The sequence below is a fragment of the Danaus plexippus genome, chromosome 15 (genome assembly GCF_018135715.1).
Source record: "Danaus plexippus chromosome 15, MEX_DaPlex, whole genome shotgun sequence".
Classification (NCBI taxonomy): domain Eukaryota; kingdom Metazoa; phylum Arthropoda; class Insecta; order Lepidoptera; family Nymphalidae; genus Danaus; species Danaus plexippus.
The window spans coordinates 6,631,965-6,655,320 of record NC_083547.1 but is presented as its reverse complement, the minus strand read 5'-3'; the positions used below and the strand labels follow the sequence as shown (position 1 = coordinate 6,655,320).

Genomic DNA, 23,356 nt, shown 5'->3' with positions numbered 1-23,356 from the left:
AATTTTCTTTATGTATAAATATAAAATAAAATTAATTCACTTATTTGAATTAATTATTTGGTAAATAAAATGACGGTCACTTGTTTTTTATTATTCCATAATTTCTAAGATTATTCAGTTAATTTGTACCTACTAACAAACATTAGTTAACCAATTAGACTGGGTTAAATTATTTGAAGATGAACAGAAAGAAGATGACACTGGCGTTGTTGCTGGGAAGGCTATCACTCTCAGTTCACCGGCTGTGGAGAATTGTAGTGAATTGCTTACTCTTACTCCTGTAGAAGTATATCCAGGAGTTTGTGGTTCTCCAGTAATGGGGTTAAAACTACCGCATCGTGTTTTTGCCAAAATACATGAGGTAACATTTGTGAAAAACTTGACGTTATCGCTATCCAGAGTTATGTTTACACCGGTACGCGCTTCTCTAGTGCACTGAATTATCTGGAAATAAGTTATAGATTAATAAATAAAATTTTAGAATTATAGTGAAATGTCATTAGCAGCATACCAAATTATTAGAATTAGTCCGCCGTAAACATCTAACAAAATCACAATAACCCATATAACACCCGGAAGGCTGAACATTTAATGCTGAGGATGACAACGCCTGAAAAAAAATGAGAAATAACTTTTCTTTCTAAGATATTTTTTCTAAAGTATTAAAAAATCAATCAAAAAATAAATTTCTTACCATAAGAGCCGTTGCACAACTAGCATACGAAGTATTCGTAAAATACTGCACAGCGCAAACACTTAACGCACTTAATTCTTGAGGACCCTTAAATATATTTAAATTGTTATAAAATATTTTGGGAATTGGAATAAGAACGACATTCGTAAATTTCTATATATGAAATAATATACTGACTGTGGAACGATACCTAGAATTCTAAACATAAAAATACATTTACACAATTAAATTAAAAACAAATATACATAAATATAATTTAACAACTAAGTGAGTAAGAGCGTCTTTACATATGAGAAAGCTTTTATAGAATAAATATCACCTAGCAAAATTTAAAACCAAACTTCCTTTTCACGTTGCTTTACAAAACCACGGACATTTTGTCAACTATTTTATTTACAGCTTATAGCAATGAAATATGAATTGAACAGGACGGGCCAAAGCAATGTCGCAACAATGTCTGTAGTTTTGGCAGTTGTAAACAACATGTTTATTTAGGAACTAATTTTTTAGTTGTTTACTTTCTGCTTGCATATTCGAATTAAATATCCTTGAAAAAAGTTTTACAATTGATCCCCAATATGGCAGATAGATTATTACAATTTGAGTCTTATATTTAGTTTTGTTGCGAGGCTATCTGTTCGTCCAGTTTTAGTTTGCGTCATTAGTAGAAAGTAAAAAGTATAACTAGTAAAATCTACCACAACACATCCTCCCACTTTTTGTATGGACAAATACTATTAGCCCTGTGGCTTTCATACAGTTATTGGACGAGTTGGCTGATACTGAAATCTGTATATATGTCTTTCTGTGTCTTCATAAAAAAGCACCACTATTTTAAAGTCAACGCCGGTGAACCATACTGCCGAACTAATAATTCAGTCAATCGGAACGGATTTAATTATACGGACTCCTTCGATGGATGGAATCGACGTATACTAAAGCTCTAAAACTGCTGTTACATCCAAGTTTTTTACAGAATGAATTTCACAAAAAAATAGACAAACGATAAAATGTTATCTATTGAAAACGGCTCAGGCGTCTAAAATTTTTTTGTCAGTCGGTTACACTTTTCACGGTGGGGGGGATTATCTACTAAGTAATTTTTTCGCTCATCAAAACTGTGTAATGTTTTAGTTCAAAAAATTACATGTTATCTTACAAATCTAATTATTTAAAGATTTGAAATCGATATCTCATATTTAAAATAAAATCTCTAATTTCTACATAAAAATTTAAATAAAATAAACATTATAGTTAATTACGATCCACCTCCGGCATAGCTGTGACTCTGGAGAAACAGGAAATACAGGCGTCCCTTAACGTGACGTTAGTCGGCTGCGCTGTGCTGCATGCTAAGTTCAAAAGATATTGAAGTTTAGCTCTGCAACCAATAATATATATTGAATGTTATATAACTGACTCTAATATTCGGTGTCAACAAAAAAACTTGCCCATTCGAGGGACACAGCGCTGCAATTTTTTGATTCTTCCAATGCAGTATTTTATTCTTGACATCGCTTAAATCGAAAATTCCATTCGTGGCTGCTCCTACCTAAAAATATAATTATAAATTATTGGAATGATTTGTATGTGAGTAACATTCAATAGAATCCAAACAAACTATCTAACCTCGCTAAAATTTAGCAAGTTTTTATTCTTCCACTTTTCAATAGTATTTTGGACCTCTTTGAGGTCCAAAAATGTACCATAAATCCCAATCTGTTGGAAACAGTTCATTCCAATGTAATATGCAATATGCATGTGATGTGTAATTTTAAAATACAAATATAAACTTACAAACAATGATATAAGGACTCCGTAGAGGACGTTATTCATCATAAGGACAAGGATATAATACTAAACATTTCACCAGTTTTCTGAAATATATTACAAATAATTATATATAATTTAAAAAAAAATACCACCACCCATTGACAGAAATTTAACCTTATGTTATAGAAAATGATTCCGTATATGAAGTATTTTTTTAATTATTTCTTAAGAAAAAGATAAAAAGAATTAAATAAATTACATTTGTTAAAACTTTAAAAATATACTTTCAGTATGTTATGATAATTCATCCCATCCCCATTCATCTACCCATCCAATTTAATATTCAGTTTACAAAAACATTTTATATTGAATAAGTAGATATTTTACGAAATAATGTAAAACTTTTAATCTTTGCCAGATTTCAAAATTGTATTAAGCAATCAAAAAAGACTAATTTTCAAGATTTCTCACACATTTTTATGCTCTATTCAACTTAAAATACGAACAGCGGATCCCTAATATGATTATTTTTAACCGGTATTCATGATCAACGTGCCGTAAATTTGTGAGAGTGGTAACAAAGTCCATTATAAATAATACATTAAATATTTCCCAGTTATGAAACCAAATATAAAAAGAATACCACGAATCAGTAACTAGTTATTTCCTTTCGTAACAGTTTTTTTTTTTAATGTTTTAGGTACCTACTTTTTATAAAACACTTTAGGTCAATGTTATTGAGCATTTCAGGTTTACTTCAAAATTAACAGACTTAAGCGGTACATCGAACATATATTGTAATTTATTATTAATATATATTTATTATATTCAATACACTAACAAATATATTAAAAATAGTAACTATATAAAAAAGGGTTACCATTATATCATCATATTTGAAATATAAATAAAACTTATTAACGCAATATGTATTATTTTACATTGTAGAAAAACATGAATTAGTGATAAATTGCAGTCTTTAACAACCTTTAATAAAACTGATCATTTTCTTCACGAGATTCCTCTACTGGTCAAGACGGTTCATTTTTACCTGTATTGTAAGGCTAAATACCTAATAATTTTGTTTGTCTTTCTTGATAATATTTAACAAGTTTATGTACCTTGCTATTTATTCATTTACAAATTTCTTTCAGCCTTATTTATCGCGAAAATCTATAGGTTAAAAAGTTTTAATGAAAAATGTTGCAAAAAAGGGGGGAAGTGATGAATTTTGAAAGCCTGCTTTTCAGGCAATTTATAAACAGCTAGTAACAGTAAGTAATTTCCCAAAAAGGTGATTTCTTAATGTAGGTGCAAAAAAATATGTATATTCAAAGTCGCTAGCAAAAACGTATAGTATCACTGATATATTTATTTACAATCTAGCCTGTGAAAAATAATACAACATATTAATAATAATAAGAATCCTATCTACGACTTTACAGGATAAGGATAATATAATTTAATAATAAACTGCTCCTACTATAATTTAATAATAATTTACTTATAATTTAATGACATCTAGTTTCATTTAAATTACTAATAATTTCCAAAACCAATCATTTCCAATATTGCATATACTCAAATCTGCAATACTGTATCTAGAGAATTATAACTACAAAACTAGGAGATGGCTGCCTGACCCAACAAAATTACACGATAGACTAATATTATTCCAATATTATGTGTTTAATAAGGTCCGAGCTGGTGTATACCTGCCTTAAGATATGGTCACACGGAATATTGATTGAAGATTGTTGTCTATGACTATTTCCACATAACACTTTCATTTATTTTTCCTTAAAGTAGTGTTTTTAGTCTATTCTTTGATTAAGAACAAAGTTTGTTAATGTCGATGAGAGTTAGAAGTATAATTAATTGTGATGATGGAAGGAAAAGCAAATGTAAGTTTCTCCTAAATAAATCAATAACTTCTATACATTTCTTTATGCCTTGAAATCGATTTTAATCATAACCTGTCTTTCCTTTAAGGAGCTACCCGATTTTCAAGTGTTTCGGACGGTAATAAAATACTGCTTATTCATTATTATCGTACCGGTAGTATCGTTTTTCGTATCGAAATTGATACTTTTCGATGCTGTGTTTCGTCTTGAAGCTGTATCTAGTAGCATATATTCTGCTGTTGTAGCGGTAATCGTGTTACATGTTACCCTAGGCCTCTATATTTACAAAGCCTACGGTGAATCGGAGAAACCGTCTAAACCCCTCAAAAAGATTTCTTAAAGTACTTAATCGCATACTGATATATTCACAAAAATGGACAATCTATACATGAAAGGGGAACTTCTTCAACTTCACACAAAAAATAGTGAAGTTATCGAAGGCAGATTTTACAGCATTACTAACGATAAGTCAAAGATATCGCTATACGAAGTAAAAGAATCACCGCAATCTGATAAAAATGAAGGTGTATGCCATTACTACGACACAGAAGTTAGAAATATTGTGAAGTTGCAAGAGCCCAATGAACAAACATTTCTTAAAATAACTCAGAAAGAATGTGAAGAAATATTAAAAATATCAAAAAAGTACGTTTTTATCAACCAAATTGACCATAGTTTTCATGATGCTATGGACGATTTGAATCAGTACAGCTTCATATGTATTAGCACAGATGGAGGTAACATGGGTAGAAAGTGTAAATTGCCCTTTCTAGTGCTTTCTACGCCAGCACAAATCTATATTTTTGATATACAAGTTCTACAGCACCACGCCTTTGATGCCGGATTGAAGAAACTTTTGGAAAGCGATCATCCCAAAAAGATTGTCCATGATTGTAGGAAAATATCAGATTGCTTATATCATAAGCATAATGTTAAATTAAATTCAGTGTTTGATACTCAGGTAATTTTTTGCTATAAGCTATTCGAGCCAATATTATGTAATTTGAATGAGTCAATGACTATAAACACTTCTATATATCAAAAAATCATGAAAGAATAATTAAGTCTTGCCTTTTTAGGTTGGTGATTTGATAATAACGAGAAATAAGACAGGCCGACTTCCAAATAATGTTAAGTCATTGTCAGAATGCCTCAACACATATCTAGGTTTGAGACTTAATACCATTCAGGACAAGGTTTGTATATAATTTAACACGAGAATGTGCATAGTAATTCATTCTATAATTTTGAATGAGTATAATTTTTAACTTATTTCAGTTGGACATAATTAAATGCAACGAGAGACCGTTATCAACAACGATCAAAGAAAGTTTAGCAAGGAATGTATGCTATATGCATCGTTTCTCAGAAATCATCAACGAACAGATGATGTTGCCGTTTGTTAGAGGAGTTGAATGTTATGTTGAGAGCATTAGATCCTGTGATGACTTCAAGGCCTGGGAGCTGTGCGGCAAACACGCTCAATTACCAAAGGATTTCAAAAGTGCAATCGAGTATTAACATTCCATAAGAATAAAATGTAGAATTAGGCTTTATTTTTTTTTTATTTTCATGCCCTTGTGTTTGTGCAAAGTTTTTTTTTTTATTATCATTTTTGACCAACGATATTGATTTTTTCAGTCACCACAAAGTTCTTAAGATAATATTTTCTGTTATGACAATAAGATATATATATTTTTATATAATGCATGTAGGTTTGTAAGGAAGCTTTAAAAATGCTTTTATGAATACATGCTAAGATTTTGCATAAAAAATCTCTTGTTAGGGAAAAAAAAGCCAAGTTATTAAAAGCCTTAAAATATATGTATTGCACTTATATCACAATATTTTTTATATATATAGTAGTTTTGATCTTTAACATGTAACCAATGTGAGATATCTTCTAAGCTTAACACTAAGTTAATATCCCTGAAATATAAGCATATTGAGAAAGTTATTTCGAGATGGTTTATAGTAAAGTTGAAATAAGTGAGGCTTTCAAATTAAATGTCGCTTACGTCTAGTAAGTGTGTATGTGAACCCGCTTCAATATTTATACTTATATAGAAATTATATAAAAATTCTGAATCTTAGTCATTTAAGCACTTTATAATGTCTTCTTAGCTTAACCTTTTGCTCATATCTTACATATAAGTGTATTGAGAAAATTATTTTGAGATGGTTTATAGGAAAGACATCAAAGTAAGGCCTTAAATTTATGTCACTTAAAGTAAGGGTGTGTGAACTGGCTTCAATAAAATATTTATGCTTAACATGGTGTTATAAATTCAAATACATAACTTTATTATAAAATATATGTATTAAATAAATAGTTATTTACACTTTGCTTAGAAACAAATTAGGGTAGAAAGCCAATCCTTCGATAGATTCATCTCTGCAAGCTAGGCCCATTCGTTCAGTTGTGAATAGTTGTTCTCGTGCAAGTAGGACGGAAACATTTGCTATTTGAGATAACTTCTCCGGGGTTAACGAGCCGCTTTCCTCAAGCTGTGGATGTCAAAACGATATATTAATCTAAATTTTAACTAAAATATATCAGTGCAATGTCAGTTGGTGGCCAGTGAATGCTTATTACTTATGCAAAAACCAATAAATAACAAAATTACCAGTTCACTTGTTGTTTTTGCAACTTCTTCATCCCTATGACTATTAAGTTGTAACACACATGCACCACTTGGAAATTTACGTAACGACATTGGAGCATCAATAGTCTGTAACAATCTGAAAAAAATAATAGGAGAAACAACTTTTAGTATATTCTGGGTTTTGAATCAAACCATACGCCTCTAGAACCTTTTAGCATAAATAAGATTAATTTTGAGTACATAAGCACAGCACATATACTCAAAATATATAACATTAAACACACATATATTTTCTATATCCATATTAACATCTCTATATATATATAAATGTAAAAGTTATAACATACTTGCAAGCATTCAATAAATCCTCGGGTGAAATGAGTTCTAGACCTCTAGCTCTGTTCACTCTACACCACACATCCGCCAAGGACATGATACCGCCACAATCCTGAAATACATTAAAAAAGTTTTAATAATATTTATAAGGATATAACAGATGCCAATGTTAAATTATTCACCAGAAAAGCTAGTGTGTTAATTATATAGTTGTATGCATAACCTATACTTACCACCAAAGCAGCAACTATCATATCGGCAATTTGATGAGAGAGACCCATGTAATATTCCGAGTCTGATCTAAATGCATCTCTAGTTACAGGATCGTCTATACCCAAACTCATTAAGTAGGATTTGAATCTCACTGTGTCGTCCTCTGATATATCACCTTGCTTCTCCTACAAAACAATGTTCTAACTAATGGTAATATTGACTTAATATGTTTAACATTAATATTTTTAATCATTATTACCCTGATTTTCGATGAAATTGTCTTAGATATTGTGACCATTTCTTTAGCTTTCTCCATGAGTTTTGTTAAATCCTGAAAAGCTATACTGATACTTTGATCTGTAGCTTTGTGTTGCTCTTCAATACTCCTCTCGATACCAACAATACCAGAACGAATTTTAGAATTTATAGGTGATGTTGAAGTCTTAGGCGTAACACTTGTAGGTGAAGTTAAATTAGAATTATTAGGTGTCTCTATCTGCCAAGCTTTCGCAGCGACGGCATCGTTTAATGCCTTATAAAACACAGAATCAATTCCATCTTTAAATGAAAATTTTATGAAGTGAAATGGGCTCACTACAGCCGGTCCTGGTCTTTTACCTATAAAAGTAATATTTAAGTTTAACAATTATGTAAAAAAAATTAAGGTGAAACTATAATCATATTACCTGGAAGTGCTGGACCAAGGTGCAATATGATTCGTTTTGGACCTCCGAGACCAAAAACACCTCCGCTCTCCTCTTCTACACAGAATATATAATATAGGTGGAGTGATAAACAAACAAGCCCCTTGGGTATATCACCAGGTTTACCCCACAGTATTCTGTGAGTTGTTAGAATAATTTCTCCATCTACAAATTGGGTCTGAAATATTTCAGGAAAAAAAATAAATATGATGTTAAAAATTATAAAGTTTTCATTAAAATAGTTTTATTCTCACCTTATCTTCACCATCATAGATTTTCACATTTTTATCTCGTTTGAGATAAGTTTCTCCTTCAAATAGTCTAGCTTCTATGTATTCAAATCTATCCATTTTAATAAAAATCACAATGTTGAGTGTAGGTATGGTAGTCGTGTTATAAATCTAATATAAATTTTAAATTCAGGGATAGTAACATATCAACTGTTCATTAAATATAGGATACTTTGAATTCCTAGCTTTATAACTAAAGCAGTAGTTTCTGTATTTTAAAACAAACGTAATGTTAATGATAATTTGGTAGTGATGACTGATTATAAATAACTTTGTCCCATAGTTTGCGACGAGTTTTACATTATTGACATTGACATTGAGTTAGTTAATTATTGACAATTATTAGAAATGTTACTAGGTAGCTATGCTAAAAGAGAAATTTGTAACAGTAAAACTTGTGTATATACATGTACATTAGGTTTTATTGAATCATCAAGTAAATAATGGTTTTCATACAGGGATTTAAAAATCTTATGAAATATTAAGAGATGCAAATATTTCAGTATGATGTTTATTCAACCAGCTATCATCCATATGATAGCTGGTTGTATAAACATCATATTGACAGCCATATGTCACGATATCAAACAAGAAGAGGAATGAGTACTTTTTTATCCAGTGGCTATTTTCTTTTACACTGTCAGAGTTATCCTTTTTCTTTTAATTATTAATTTTTATAAATATTATCCATTTTCAATTACTAATTTTGTAATCAATAAAGATTAAGAACATATTTAAACACAATTTATATTTTTTATTTAACTCCGAATTCCTTCTGACATTATTTTTTTTACTTACGTTATATAATAACAGATATAATTAGAGATTTTTGTTTCCTTTTTTATATATTATTTCTCTTTGTACAACTATTTCATTCACTTAAAGAGACAAATAATATTTTTTCTAAGAGGGTGAATATATTAACCAATGGACGTAATCTATTCTTTCAGATAGCAGTAAAAATACGGTAAAGGTATATTTTTATGGTAGCAGTCATAAGTTTCCATCGCTCTTGTTATTATTCTCTCAAGCAGTCATAATGTAATTTCTAATTTCCTTTATAGTAAAAAGTAGGTGATACTTTAACCTCTCAAATTACAAAAAAGGCAAAAAAAACTTAGGAGGAATAGAACTTGATAAGGTTTACTTGTCCGCTACCTAATAAAGGCTATAATTAATTATAACATTTATTTAAATACAAAATATACTACATAGAGTCATAGAGCTTTGGGTTCAATCCATAATGAAGACAAATGAGATTTGTCTGCTGTCACGTTGAACTATCAATGTCACATACATATTTAGCGCTGTTGGTAAAATTTACGTTCGCCAATTCACCAAGTGAAATGAAAGGTTTCGATCGAGAGTAAAGCCTGAGGTCCATTCATTTTGTCATTAGAAACTTAGTCGATAGACATAGCCTTGAGCGCGGTGTCGCTTTCTGTTAGAATTATATTTTTATTTGATCTTATATTATGGCAGAACACAATGAAATATTGTTGAAAAAAATTCAGGAGCAAGGAGATTTAGTGAGAAAGCTGAAAGCAGAAAAGGAATCAACCGAGAAGGTTTGTTCGTGTTATGCTTAATTATATTTGCTTATTTGCAATGCAGGAGGATTTGAACAATGACATTGCATCACACTAACCACATCACTAAATCGAAAAATTGTTTTATAGGTTATAAATGAATATTCTATTCAAGATCTCGGAGAATTTGATAAATATATTTCCCAGTACAGTTATATCAATGGGTATACGCCTAGTAGATTAGATTTCGAAGTTTATAATAATCTAAAAAATGTAGATTTAAAGAGATATTCATACGTTAAGCGATGGTGGTGCCATATGAGGAGTTTCAGCAACTCTGAAATAACGCAACTTCCTTTTATGAAACCTCCAGATGCTGTAAAATTAATTTTAAATTCCAACCAGAACCATGACCAAAAGGTTTGTCCTCGTTATAAAGTTGATGTTACCATTCCAATTAGGTAGTTTTCTTTGTTATTTAGATTAGTTTCTGAGTTGTATGAACCTCCACATATGGTTGCTTCGTTGCCACTAAATAGCGTGACATAAATTTTAATATATGAATAATTTCTTATTTTTTTTACAATTCCATATCCGGTCTCAGTGGTGACGAGGGATCATATTGTGTTGAAAGTATATAGTTCAGCATGTACAAAGCATTAAAAGTAATAGATATCCAATCAAAGCTATGGTTGTGTAACACTTGGAAGAGCAATCTAGCTAGAGCCATTACAACATCATCTTATTGCAAGGTATCTTATAGACGCACTGTTGATATTGTGACACTGGCTTAATAAGACACGGAGGTACTTATAAAAAATGTCATACATACAAATTATTAAATTATTTACAGATTAAAGAAGAAGTAGCTAAGTTATTGGCTTTAAAAGCTCAGCTCTCCAATGATGCCCCTCCACAAAAGTTTGTACTCAAGACTCCTAAAGGTACGAGGGACTACAACCCTCAACAGATGGCGATAAGGAATAGCGTTTTGCAAAAAATTATATCAGTATTTAAGAAACATGGTGCAGAATGTATCGACACCCCCGTCTTCGAGTTAAAGGTATTCATTATCTAATAGTCATATATTTTGATTATATTTTTTTACTTCATAGTATTGTAAACGAGAGCATAGCAATAGTTAATAGCAGATGTGTATTCTAATCATTGCTGTGTTATAAATATGTGAGATTTATTCAAACCTTATTCGCTTTCACAGGAAGTGTTAACTGGCAAATACGGCGAAGACTCAAAGTTGATTTATGATCTGAAAGACCAAGGCGGAGAGATACTTTCATTGAGGTATGACCTCACCGTCCCACTCGCAAGATATCTGGCTATGAATAAGATTAATAACTTGAAGAGGTATCACATCGCTAAAGTGTACAGGAGAGACAACCCGGCCATGACGAGGGGTAGATATAGGGAGTTTTATCAATGTGTAAGTATAATATTAAATTTATATATTCAGCTTTATTTATTACTTTAAAAACTACATACTATTTTTTAATTAAAATGTGCGACACATATATAACTATACATCCATATATATGTTATTCAATAGCGCTAGCATCGGTTCCACATATAATAAAATATATGACAATATATTTAAGGAATGATTAATGCAATTTATAGCGTAACATTCTCTATAAAACATTAAGCAATTTAATGAAAGTAACAACTTAAGTTGAGAAGTGTAATGACAAGGTCGTAACATAAATTTTAAGTGAGTAATAACTCGGTTGAGGTTCAATCGTTTTACTTATGCAAGTGATGGATTGATCTGTATACAATGACAATAATTAAATATTCCTGTATATATAGATTACATTAATAATAATCTTATATAATTTCCAGGATTTTGATATAGCCGGCCAGTTTGACCCCATGGTGCCGGATGCGGAATGTCTTAAAGTAGTCACCGAGATATTGGACTCTTTGGACATTGGCAAGTACATGCTGAAGGTGAATCACAGATGTCTACTGGACGGCATGTTTGAAGCTTGCGGTGTACCAGCAGAGCAGTTCCGCTCTACATGCTCTACTATTGATAAACTCGATAAGGTAATCATTTCATTTATATATAAGAGCAATTGTTTTAAAGGAAAGGCCAAGTAATTCAGACTTCAGTGTTTTCTGTGGATTTTTTTTTATGTCTGTATTGCATTTGTAAGAGTTTTTGTGTTAAAGATATTACGAACGGTATTAAAAAATTTCCCTTTACTCTACTGCTGTTAGTATGATTAATCTGAGAGATTTATCATATTAAGCATAAATTCAGCCCTTACATATGATTAATATTAAAGAGGTTTTATTTTTCAGTTTAAATGATATATTTTATTAGTTTTGTCCGGGTTACTATATAGAATAATATCATTTGCAAGTCTTATTACAGGCTACATATAAACAATAATAATCTTAGAGATATAACAGCTTATAAAAATTAATTACTATTAAATGTAGTTGAAAAAATACAATCTTTTATTAAAGTCTTGGTAATTTTTTTTAAACTAAATATATATTTATTATATTATATTTCAGTCACCATGGGAAGAGGTGCGGACGGAAATGATCAGTGAGAAGGGCGTTACACCTGAAGCAGCTGATCGCATCGGCGAATACGTCAGGCTGAACGGAAGTACGGAACTCGTGGATACATTGCTACAAGATGAAAAACTATCGAAGTCTAAAAGCGCTGTAGAGGGTTTACAAGGGATAAAATTGCTGTTAGAGTATTGTGAACTCTACGGCATTAAGGATAAGGTGCTGTTCGATCTGAGCCTCGCCAGAGGCTTGGATTACTACACTGGCATCATATATGAAGCTGTACTGACCGGTGAGTTTATAAATCAGTGCATTGATGACCTCAGTAAAACTTCAAATATAATATAATGAGTGTTTAAAATATTATTTAGTTGCCAATCGGTGACATCCTCAAAGAAAGTCTCAAAGGTCTATATAGAAAATATAATTAATAACCTAAGTTCTCGGGGGAATATTGTAATAAAACATAGGCCATACATCAGATACCATATATAAATGTAAAGTTTCATTAATTATACCTCATTATAATATCAATACATATGAAGTTATAGATTTATATATTATTAAGATGAGCTATAAGAGAAGGAGCATTTCATTGACCTTGTTATAAATAAATTCTGTTTCAGAACCAATCAAGATCGGTGGTGAAGAGCAAAGTGTGGGCTCGATAGCTGGCGGGGGCAGATATGATAACCTCGTTGGGATGTTTGACACCAAAAATAAACAGGTAACTATTACTTATAACATTAAATTGATTTATATATAGTTTAAATAATCACATAAAAGATTCATACAATATTTCATATGCTTAGATATATTTAATTTTTATTTTATGAAAATATATATATATATATATATATTAACAATCAAACATTTAATTCTTCTTCAGTCAACATGTATAATAATTTATATTATATTTTCTTATTAAAATGAATTTCACATCCAGTTGCCAGATCTAATGTATTCAAATGTCGGATTTAAAACTATTTTTTTTTATTTTACTATCAGTTTACTTGTGATATAATCACATTAGTTTGTTTAAGGAGAGACCTACTAGTGTTATATGTGACTACTTTTGACTTGCGATTTTTGTATATCGTTTCAGGTTCCATGTGTGGGTATCAGTGTGGGTGTGGAGCGTGTGTTCTCAGTGCTGGAGGCTCGCCTGGCGGCCGGGGAGCTGAGCGTGCGCCCCTCGGAGGTGGATGTGTATGTAGCGTCCGCGCAGAAAGATTTCCTCACCACGAGAATGAGGATATGCAATGAGTTGTGGGGCGCTGGCATTAAGGTGATATATGAAAACATTACAATATTCTCATCAATAACAAAATCTATGTATTTTGTTAAAAGAAACTAATATTTTTCGGATTATCTCTCGTATTTTGTCGTCACATCCTGTCTGCCCTTGATCACGGTTGTTGCAAAGTAACCGAAACGTCGGGAGCATGTCGTTTTTAAAAAAAAATACGAATAGTAATCCAAGCAATGTTAGTTTAATTTAAATGAATACTCGCAAAAGTCTTAGATCTCAATATTTTGATAAAACTTTTCTATAATGTAGTTTAAGAGATTAGACAACATTTGGAGTTTAATATGGATCTTCGCTAGTTATAGTTTATACGGGAACTTATCTTAACAGTTGAATTTAGTTTGTAGTTGCGGGAAACAGACGCTAGATGTCGCTGACGATTGATTAGCATATGAATATATTAAGTAGGAGCAGGAAGTTGCTAACAAATAATGTTATTTTATGTAATTGTGTTGTGGACATCATCAATAATAATTTTATTTACTTAGCATTAAATTATAAACTGAAGCTAAAAATAATCTATATACCTTGTGTCATGTCCAGGCCGAGCAGCCGTACAAGAAGAATCCAAAAATGCTAAACCAATTGCAACACTGCGAAGAGAATGGTATACCGCTGGCTGTGATACTGGGGGAGTCGGAATTAAAACGTGGATTGGTCAAAATAAGAAACATAGCTACCAGACAGGAAGATGAGGTGCCGAGAGAGAAGCTCGTTGAGGAACTCAAGAATAGAATAAGCATGTTGAATGTCAATGTAAACGGACTCTAGAAATTATACACTATGCATTTGTAAAAAATATTTTTCATGTCACACGTTGCTTAATAACTTTTTTTTTTAATTAATTTGGCTCTATATTTTAAACCAATTTCAAGCACAAACCATACATCCTTACTGAATCTGTATGCAAATATTTTTTTTTTTTTTGTTTTCTGTGTAAAGAATTGCTGTTTTAAGATAACTTCCTGTTTCATTAAGAAAGCATTTTATTCATTTAAGTTCTGTAAGTATTTATTTCAGTTGTTTTATATAAAAGTTAAATACAGTTCTAAGATAATGTTACCTATAAAATTACTTTAGATTAATTCGAGGTTCAGGACGCGCGTTTAAAAATAGTATTTTTCATAAATATTTTTTATCTGTAATAAAAGAAGTTAGAATACTATCAACGACTTTAATTTTTACCTATTCCGCCATTTTTTTTATGTGTTTGTGTGTGATAGTTGCAACTGTCATAAATATTGATTTGACAAAGTTATTCATTTATTTCAGAAGAATTTAAAGAATTAATTCATTATTTATTATATATTTAAATAAAAATAAGTCAGGATATCTCCAGGAAGAAATGTATATGGTATAAATATAATATTTTTAATAAATTTCTGTGTAATAAGTTTCTTCTAATAGTAGTCGAGTTATTAGTTATGAAGATAAAAAAGCAACAGCAAAATGCTATACATACATACATTATTAATGCTGTCTGTTGTAGGTATGTCTTATAAAAAATATATAATAATCGTTCAAACTTAGAAAATATTAATAACAAATGTCTTTTCAATATGTACATGTGTCCTGTTTTGGCTTGCCGTGTATATTTTAGATTATTTTTGTGTTAAGTTCCAAGTAACCGTGCTTGCGTGGAGCTTGATGAAGGGAGCGGTACCTATTGTAAGCAGGGTATACTATACAATCAGAATTAACAAGAATCTACTACATTTTCTTCACGTATTATTTCGCTAAAATATGAGACATGAAAAAATCTGAATCAATGATTTAGTAATTATTATATATTAGTTATACTTATAATACAATAAAAACTCGTTTGTTTGTCACAGCCTCTTCAACGAGTTACTACCTCGTGTACTCATGGTTTTAGACCACGGTGTCACGGACAAGTTTTCCGCATTGTTCTTCCATTGTCCCTGGCTGTGGTTCCTGTCATTGTGATATAAATTACCGCGAAGTTCACTCACAGTGAATATAAAACTATTGATCCTACCATTTTCTTTATTTTCTCATCGGTTCTCAGTGACAATAGATTGTTTATAGTGTAATGAAATGATCCCGAAAGTCCAGCGCTATTATATACTTTTGCTTAGTCTTTGTCTGTTTTCCACGGAACTCTGTTCGTCGTCGGTAAAAGAAGCATTGGAAGAACATCTTAAAGATATAGCTCACAATGATAATTCAGAATCAATCAAACTATCCAAGGAAAAGGAAGAGAAGAATCATCATGTCGACAGTGAAATTAAAGACAGTCATTCCAATCAATATTCTAAATCGAGCGATGACTCGAAGTTTTTGACGAAAGATCATGAATCCAAAATTACATCCGATAAAGATGCCTACGGGGGATACAACACCAAGCAAGACAAATTAGAGGACAGCCATACGGACGGTTTTAAAACTGGACATAAAAAGGGACATCACAAACAAGGTTTCCAAAACTCCTACCATAAAGACGAATCGTCAAACAAAAGCACCTATTTTGACGACTTTAACGACGAGGGCGATCGAAGTGGATACAATAGTAAAGCTAATAGTTATGATAATCACAGCGGCAGAAATTACCAAGGTTCACGTAATAATGAAAAAGACAATTTACGACACAATTACAATTCTGGAGGGCACAATAAGTATGGGGATGTAGCTGATAAACATTTAAGATACCAGGACCATGAAAATAAATATTTATCGGACAACTTAAATCATTACAATAAAAATGGCAACGATCACGGAGCGTATGACAGAGGAAAATATCATAACCGTTATGAATACAAAGCCCCTGAACCTCATCACAACCCTGACTGGGATTGGAAGGAACGAAGAAACTGGGATTGGAATAATAGGGATTGGACGAACAGACGAGACTGGGATCAATCCAAATGGCAACAGGATCCAAGGTGGGAAAATGATTACAGCAGACCAGGGTATTATGATGACCATGGGGTACGCCACGGTGGCGGGTTCAGCCATGACCCTGAACATGGATATGGCTATCGTTATGGTGAATCTAGATCCGACCCAGTGGCAGACTTACCAAGACATTCCCCCGTAGTCGCGCGACGAAAGCAAACCATAACTATATACGAAGATCCAAGATATTCCAATCAAGAGAATAGTAAAGTGAGGAGAGAGGAAGGTGATTACATCGAACTCGATTATCAACCAAGTAGCAGGAAATACGCGACCTACGACGATACTTATTATTCGAGAAGTTTTTCACCTCCAGAAAGAAAACAAGCAAAGCCAAGCGAAATAAACAAACTCGTTTATAACTATAGACGACAATAAATTAAAAAAAATTGTATGTATTTATTTGTAAGACAGCTTGTAAATAATAATTACTACTCCTAACATACTAATAATAATAATAATATGAACGAATAAAGATAATTTATTAACAACACAACACACAAGTCCTTTTATGACACTCACAAATATTAAAATGTACGTAATATTATCAATCCCAATATCGTATAACTCGCGCTATAGACATTTGAAGTATCCAATAATATCACATGGATACATATTGAATATTTGCTGTTGACCAGCGAAGCGTGTATCTCAAATACAGGTACTTTGAAGAGAATATTCCTCAGGGCAATTACGTGACCGGCAGACGGTCAACCGGCTGGCATATTTCAATATGGTACATCTGCCACAGATGAGTGAATCGTGCCTCCGTCCGTGACAGATGCTTGGGAAATCGGGACCCATGATCCACAGACCCAATATTGAAAATCTTGAGAACGTTTCCATCAATATGACTATTTGATTACATCTGACATTTTCAATACTATTAGTGTTGCTATTTACAAAATCCTCCATAATGTATGAGGTCTTTCAGAACTAATATGAGTATAATTTTTATCGGATAATCAAAGTTTTAGGATTATTCCGCTTTATTACCCTTTCCGTTTTAATTAAAGGATGTCGTTATAGAGGCACTACCCACTCGTAGATATTTTTCAGTACTTTTATTTGTAATTTAAATTTTGCAACCCTTCGTCGTGGTTCTATAGGGGAATAAACTAATTTAAACGCTAAGCTCTCGTGAAAATCCTTTTGTATTATGTATGGTTTAATGACATTTTGAAATGGGATGACAGTGTGTATTATGAAATAGAGGTAGAATGAATATGCATTTATTTTGTAGCAAATATAATGATGTGTTAGTCTCATTAAAAATGTGTTTCTCCGTAAAAATTACAAACATTTATTGGTTACTTTTTGATGAAACTGCAATAATTAGTAATAAAAATAAATATAATAAAACATGTTATTAAAATGCAATGAACTCTTCACTAGTTTTTATTTATTTCTAATTGAATTAGTTGCAACAAGATTTTTTTTTAGTCTGCTACACATAAGTTCTTAAATCAATAATTCCTGTAACAATATGAATATTTATAAGTTAAGCTAGCTAGTGAAGGATATGCATATTGCCAGCCAATCTGCAATTTTAAATTCAACCTCTCATATTTACTTTGTGGTGAGTACTCATTATTATCATTGTTACTGTTTTTCGTCAAAATTTTGTTAATCAAAGGTTGAATTTTAATGTATGTAAAATTTTTGAAACACCTCTACGTTTGTCTGGAAGTCGTATTTTTATTCATTTTGAAGTTTTTAACGTTTGCAATAATTATTTGATAACACAACACGATACGGAAAACTTGTAAAATCACCTTGGAGTGTATTAATCACTGTTCTGTCTTTTTATTGTACTTTCTAACGACTTATCTAAGGGCACTAAAGCAATTTCAAAACGACGCCCAAATAACATGCCAATAATCGTTAGCAGCGATTGGAAAACAAAACTGTGATTATAGGATATTATCGTTTGTGTTTTGTCCCTTTCCGACCATCAGAACTACGCCTAGCTCCTTCTCAGTCGTCTCGAAAGGGAAGGGCGATAAAGTGACATTACTTAAACGAACTTTCGATGGGCTAATTCGCTCAGGGTTGCCACTATACTTGATGGTCTAGTTTTTTTTTATCTTCTTATAATACTTTTTCCATATTAGATTAATTTATTGTGAGATAAAAGTACCCGCCATAAAACTTTAAGCATATAGTATTATAGTTCATCACAATTTATGAAATTAATTAAGGAAATCGAATATTATAACATGAACACACTCACATATATTTGGTCTTTTTGAGATGTTAACATAATTATTACAAATAATATGAAGTGAAATTAGCAAAAGTCTATATCAATTGGCGTTAAAAACCACATTAGAGAGCGGAAGTTTATTTCATAAGCAATCGGCTCCCCAGTCTCGGATCCCGACAGAACAATGAACTCGGTACTCGCTTATCTCGACTTTGTTTATTGTCTGAAGTTGGCTGGATGGCCGTTTTGTTACAGATTCCCCGACAACTCGGTTTAGATGAGCAAGTTGCCGTTTCTTTGGCGGCACCATTTCCATTTTCCAATACGACAGTTATAAAGATTCACCTGCATTATTAGAAGCAAGTATTAATGTAATTGCAGATTTTTTTTGTTTATTCTATATGGCAAATATTTTAAAGTTTGATTTTTTTAATTTAAATAATTTATTTCCATCTGGTACCTATACAAGTTATTTTAATATTTTTAGTTAATAACATTTAAATTACTATTACCTGCACGACAATGTTGATGTATTTTTTTTTATGATAAAAAATCGTAAAGTGATCTTGATCGTGTCGTTACCAGTAAATATTTCTATCATACGACAGCAGAAACATCGAACAGTCTTAAAGTAAATCTCGTTTTATAGGACCTTTTCGGAAGGGGTATCCTTTCATTCGTGACGTATCCGCTGTTCCTAACTAATTGCTATGAAATGAAAGTCTCCCAAGGGACTCATCCCCGATTTTGTATAATTGCAAATCGTCCAAACAGCGACTCTGATACAAATTGTCAAACCGTTCTGACAGCATTTGAATATTGATCATAAGTGCATTCACTTTGACAGATAGTTCATTAAATTTATTCAGATTTTTTTTTTTTTTAACAGTATTATTCCTTAGAATTATTTTTGGTTTTAAATTGCAGTGTTTCTTATAAAACATACTTATTGTGTAATAACTAAGAAAATATATATAGATATTGGAATATTCTTCAAAAAAAAAAAAACATGATTAAGTGAAACTTATTGATCTTTGACATAAATTTGAAATATCGATATTTCTATAAATTTTATATAATTTACTTAAGCAGAGCAACCTAATAACATTGAAGTTTTAAATGAAAAAGGAATAAAAAATTAAAGCGAAAGGAGTAGCTTTTAACGATAAATACTAATAAGAAAATTGAATTAAAATGTAAGGTTTCTTGTTGTAAGGTTTCCTGGTATAAGCTACAAAAAACATTTCTATTTAAAGGACAATGAACATTCAATTATGGGTTTTATTAAGAAACCGCTGTTTTTCTTTCAACTGCTCTAAAATATGAAAAGACTCTTTTAAACTCAAATTTAATTAGGTTTCATGATACATGTTTGAAGTAATATTTGTTACGTTAAGTTATTTTGCTAAGTATGTAACCTAACAGATAATTTGAAAAGATTTATTCAAACTAACAGATTACAAATTAAAAGATGTCATAAGTTATTTAAATTTATACAGCTAAGAACAAGGGTTTCAATTATCGGTCACGCGTAAATTAGTATAACGCTTTCATAAGTTAAAGGAAACTGTTTGCGTACAGCATGAAGCAATATGTACGGTAAACAGCCCACAGGTAAGTTGGGCTCTTGTGTGCAGTTTTGCTTATTAAAGAGACCAACATGGACGCTTGATAAGATTTAGGTTTGTCTTGCCTGGCATTCGTGCCTTGAGGCGCTTCCAGAGTATTTGGAGTTGAGGCCACCAAGGAATCTTAACGAAGTTTGCTCTACTCGATAAAATTTCATATGACATTAATCAAAAATTAATAGATTTAATACATGTAATTGTAATACTAAAAGTACCGTTTTTATCTTATATTGTTGATGAGAGTTTCGAGTCACTTACTCAATAAGTTGTAAATTCTTACTCAATAAGTTGTAAGTTGTAAATTCTTATGAGAAATAAAGTTCATAATGTAAAGAGAGTTTTTGAATTCGCTTTATTGTCACCGACATGACATCTCATACGGAAATTTGACAAATAGAAATAAATTGTCACTGTCACCATTTGAAAGTGAGGATAAAACTGTTCGGTACTAATTGTAATTTTCTTTTCATATTCTGTCTAAATTTACTTAAAATATAGTATAAGTATGTTCTTAATATTAGCTGCCTTGCGTATAATTGATAAAATACATCGATAATACAATTTATCACATAATATTAAGTAAAGCAGCCTTCTTGTCGCCTCAGATACAAAATTCCTAAACAGCTATGAACCGAATAACAGGACGCTTACCTGTATCAACATGAAATATATAACACAGTTTACAAAGGTAAGAAATCTTAATTATTTAATTATGCCCCCTAGTTAACATATTTCTTGTAAAAAATAATAATAGCTATAACGTATGATCAACACACGTAAATATATAAATTTTTCATTTACGATTAAATTTCTAGTAAAAACACAGCTATTAGGAGTGGTATAATTATCTTAAAATTTCGTAACAAAATTCTACATAGCAAATTATGCAGGATTTGGCGAAGTTAAAGCCGCAAGTCGGAAGGCTTAGCCGCGCCGTGTTATCTTAACAAAGTTAGGAATTTGTTAACGCCGCCGGCTCTCATAAAATATAAGGCCTTTGTATCGCGTCGTGACAATGAGCCGATATAATCTTAGAAATTATCCGACCTCCTCATATGAGCTAATCTTAACTTTCACGTGTGATTAGAATTTTTAAGTATCTTAATAATATTAATATCGTTGTGTGTTATGGTGTCTAGTCACGTACTTAACATTAAAAAAATATAATCCGTACTTCAAATTTTCTATACATACGATATTAATACATATATATATATATATATACATAGATGGCGTCTTTGATAAGTTTTTGCTAAAAGTGTTACTTAATTCAATTTAAGTTTACACTTTGAATCAATTCTCCAAAGTAGTGATATTTCGTCTAACAACAAATTGACTGCAATCAATAAGGATTGTGTATAGACGATTCAATATAAATCTTCTTTAGCTCTAAATACAGATTATATATATATTATACCTACTTATATGACAAGGGTAAAGTTTATATTTTGAAGTTTTCATCGATTTGGAAGTTATGTTAACTCGCATTAGAAAGATTATAATAAAATGAAATCATATAATAAAATCGTCCGGAACAACGCCACGGATGCAATTATTTTAATAACATCATAATGTTATGATCTAAAATTAAATTTGAACCCTTTCGCAACGAGATATCAAGTTGAGCTCGGTATAAATGCTGCCATTTCTCATTTCAACCGAAGCAAAACTTAATAACCCTACTGGAAACGCAATAATTACGGCCGTTCGGTGCGAGATTCGGCTGAAATAAATGAGGCACATTAAGAGACTCGCGTTTAGATATTTCACTCCCCTTGAATAAGATGTTAACGTGGAAAGGAACGCACGGCGTCGGTGTATTCCCACGGTTTTGTGCAAAGATTAACGATTTTTACGAATTTTTGTGTATAGCAACACAGAAGTTTCATTTTAAGACGAATCTATGTACGGAAAGTTTTTTACTTGTCATTATAATGTAAATAATAATTTACATTGGAATCTAGTAATTAAGTATTTTTACGACACCTTATTATTTTAATCCGCTCAATTATTTAAATTCTTTTCAACTTGTTGCGTGATTTTTCTTTATTAAATGTATTACTTATATTGTTTTAATAATTTTATCGTACAAGTTGTGTTCCTGTCTTTTATTTTATTCTTTGGACTGATAAATTACAACCGCTGGTGTGAAACACACGTTTGTTTTTGTCGAAGGTGTATTTTTGTTGCAGACTAATTTCCTACGCACTTAATCACCCGAGAAACTTACATCATATATTTTCAACACACAGACAAACAAAACGGTGGCAATAATATAGTAATAATGCTGATTTAGCAATTTGTTATTTGATGATTTTATATGGTATTTACTAATAAAATAATGATGTCTAAGACTTTCGCGTATATTTATTTAAATAAAACTAGTTAATGCTTTTGGATTACTACGCGTTTTTTAGTATTTTAAACTACATACTACCGACGTTTTGGTTACTTTGCAGCAACCGTGATGACGAGCAGACGAGAGGAAAATGTCTGTCAGTTGGTCTTGTTATTTGTCATCTGCCGCCAACGATTTCTTAATTTCGTAGCGTACAACTGTATTAAGGCGGTTCTGTCAGTATTTTCAACCCAATCTGTAATTTGTAGGTAATACAAATAGAATATGCCCGCTTTATGACTGTGGTTTACAATTATATTTTCTACTATCGAATCTGGTAAAAATTCTTTCATTCCTGCTCCTGTC

The 23,356-nt window shown here is 31.3% G+C and overlaps 5 protein-coding genes across 7 annotated transcripts; 3 read left to right on the top strand and 2 right to left on the bottom strand.

The window, feature by feature from the left end:
- Positions 1-80: 80 nt before the first annotated feature.
- Positions 81-2,069, bottom strand: LOC116766359 (uncharacterized). Its single transcript, XM_032656196.2, has 4 exons — positions 1,964-2,069; positions 695-781; positions 512-610; positions 81-444 (listed from the first exon to the last, which is right to left on the bottom strand). Exons 1-4 carry the CDS (start codon positions 1,970-1,972, stop codon positions 133-135), a joined length of 507 nt encoding a protein of 168 aa, XP_032512087.2. The 5' UTR covers positions 1,973-2,069; the 3' UTR covers positions 81-132.
- Positions 2,070-4,212: 2,143 nt separating this feature from the next.
- Positions 4,213-4,929, top strand: LOC116766592 (vacuolar ATPase assembly integral membrane protein VMA21 homolog). Its single transcript, XM_032656503.2, has 2 exons — positions 4,213-4,371; positions 4,460-4,929. The coding sequence occupies exons 1-2, from the start codon at positions 4,351-4,353 to the stop codon at positions 4,709-4,711; spliced, it is 273 nt and encodes a 90-aa protein (XP_032512394.1). The 5' UTR covers positions 4,213-4,350; the 3' UTR covers positions 4,712-4,929.
- Positions 4,745-5,927, top strand: LOC116766591 (piRNA biogenesis protein EXD1-like). Its single transcript, XM_032656502.2, has 3 exons — positions 4,745-5,332; positions 5,451-5,567; positions 5,650-5,927. The coding sequence occupies exons 1-3, from the start codon at positions 4,745-4,747 to the stop codon at positions 5,890-5,892; spliced, it is 948 nt and encodes a 315-aa protein (XP_032512393.1). The 3' UTR covers positions 5,893-5,927.
- Positions 5,928-6,672: 745 nt separating this feature from the next.
- On the bottom strand, positions 6,673-8,822 carry LOC116766590 (vacuolar protein-sorting-associated protein 36). The gene is made up of 7 exons (XM_032656501.2): positions 8,485-8,822; positions 8,213-8,408; positions 7,786-8,144; positions 7,547-7,711; positions 7,325-7,425; positions 6,999-7,113; positions 6,673-6,879 (listed from the first exon to the last, which is right to left on the bottom strand). The coding sequence occupies exons 1-7, from the start codon at positions 8,578-8,580 to the stop codon at positions 6,709-6,711; spliced, it is 1,203 nt and encodes a 400-aa protein (XP_032512392.2). The 5' UTR covers positions 8,581-8,822; the 3' UTR covers positions 6,673-6,708.
- A 986-nt stretch (positions 8,823-9,808) lies between these two features.
- On the top strand, positions 9,809-15,067 carry LOC116766593 (histidine--tRNA ligase, cytoplasmic). Of its 3 annotated transcripts, none has more exons than XM_061522982.1 (9): positions 9,809-10,088; positions 10,200-10,469; positions 10,903-11,112; positions 11,269-11,490; positions 11,907-12,113; positions 12,591-12,885; positions 13,220-13,320; positions 13,699-13,881; positions 14,446-15,067. In XM_061522982.1, exons 1-9 carry the CDS (start codon positions 9,996-9,998, stop codon positions 14,671-14,673), a joined length of 1,809 nt encoding a protein of 602 aa, XP_061378966.1. In that variant the 5' UTR covers positions 9,809-9,995; the 3' UTR covers positions 14,674-15,067. The 3 variants fall into 3 exon arrangements, with proteins under 3 accessions (XP_061378966.1, XP_061378967.1, XP_061378968.1); XM_061522983.1 differs by lacking the exon at positions 10,200-10,469 and adding an exon at positions 10,654-10,801 and having other exon boundaries at positions 9,811-10,088; XM_061522984.1 differs by lacking the exon at positions 10,200-10,469 and having other exon boundaries at positions 9,812-10,088.
- Positions 15,068-23,356: the final 8,289 nt, after the last annotated feature.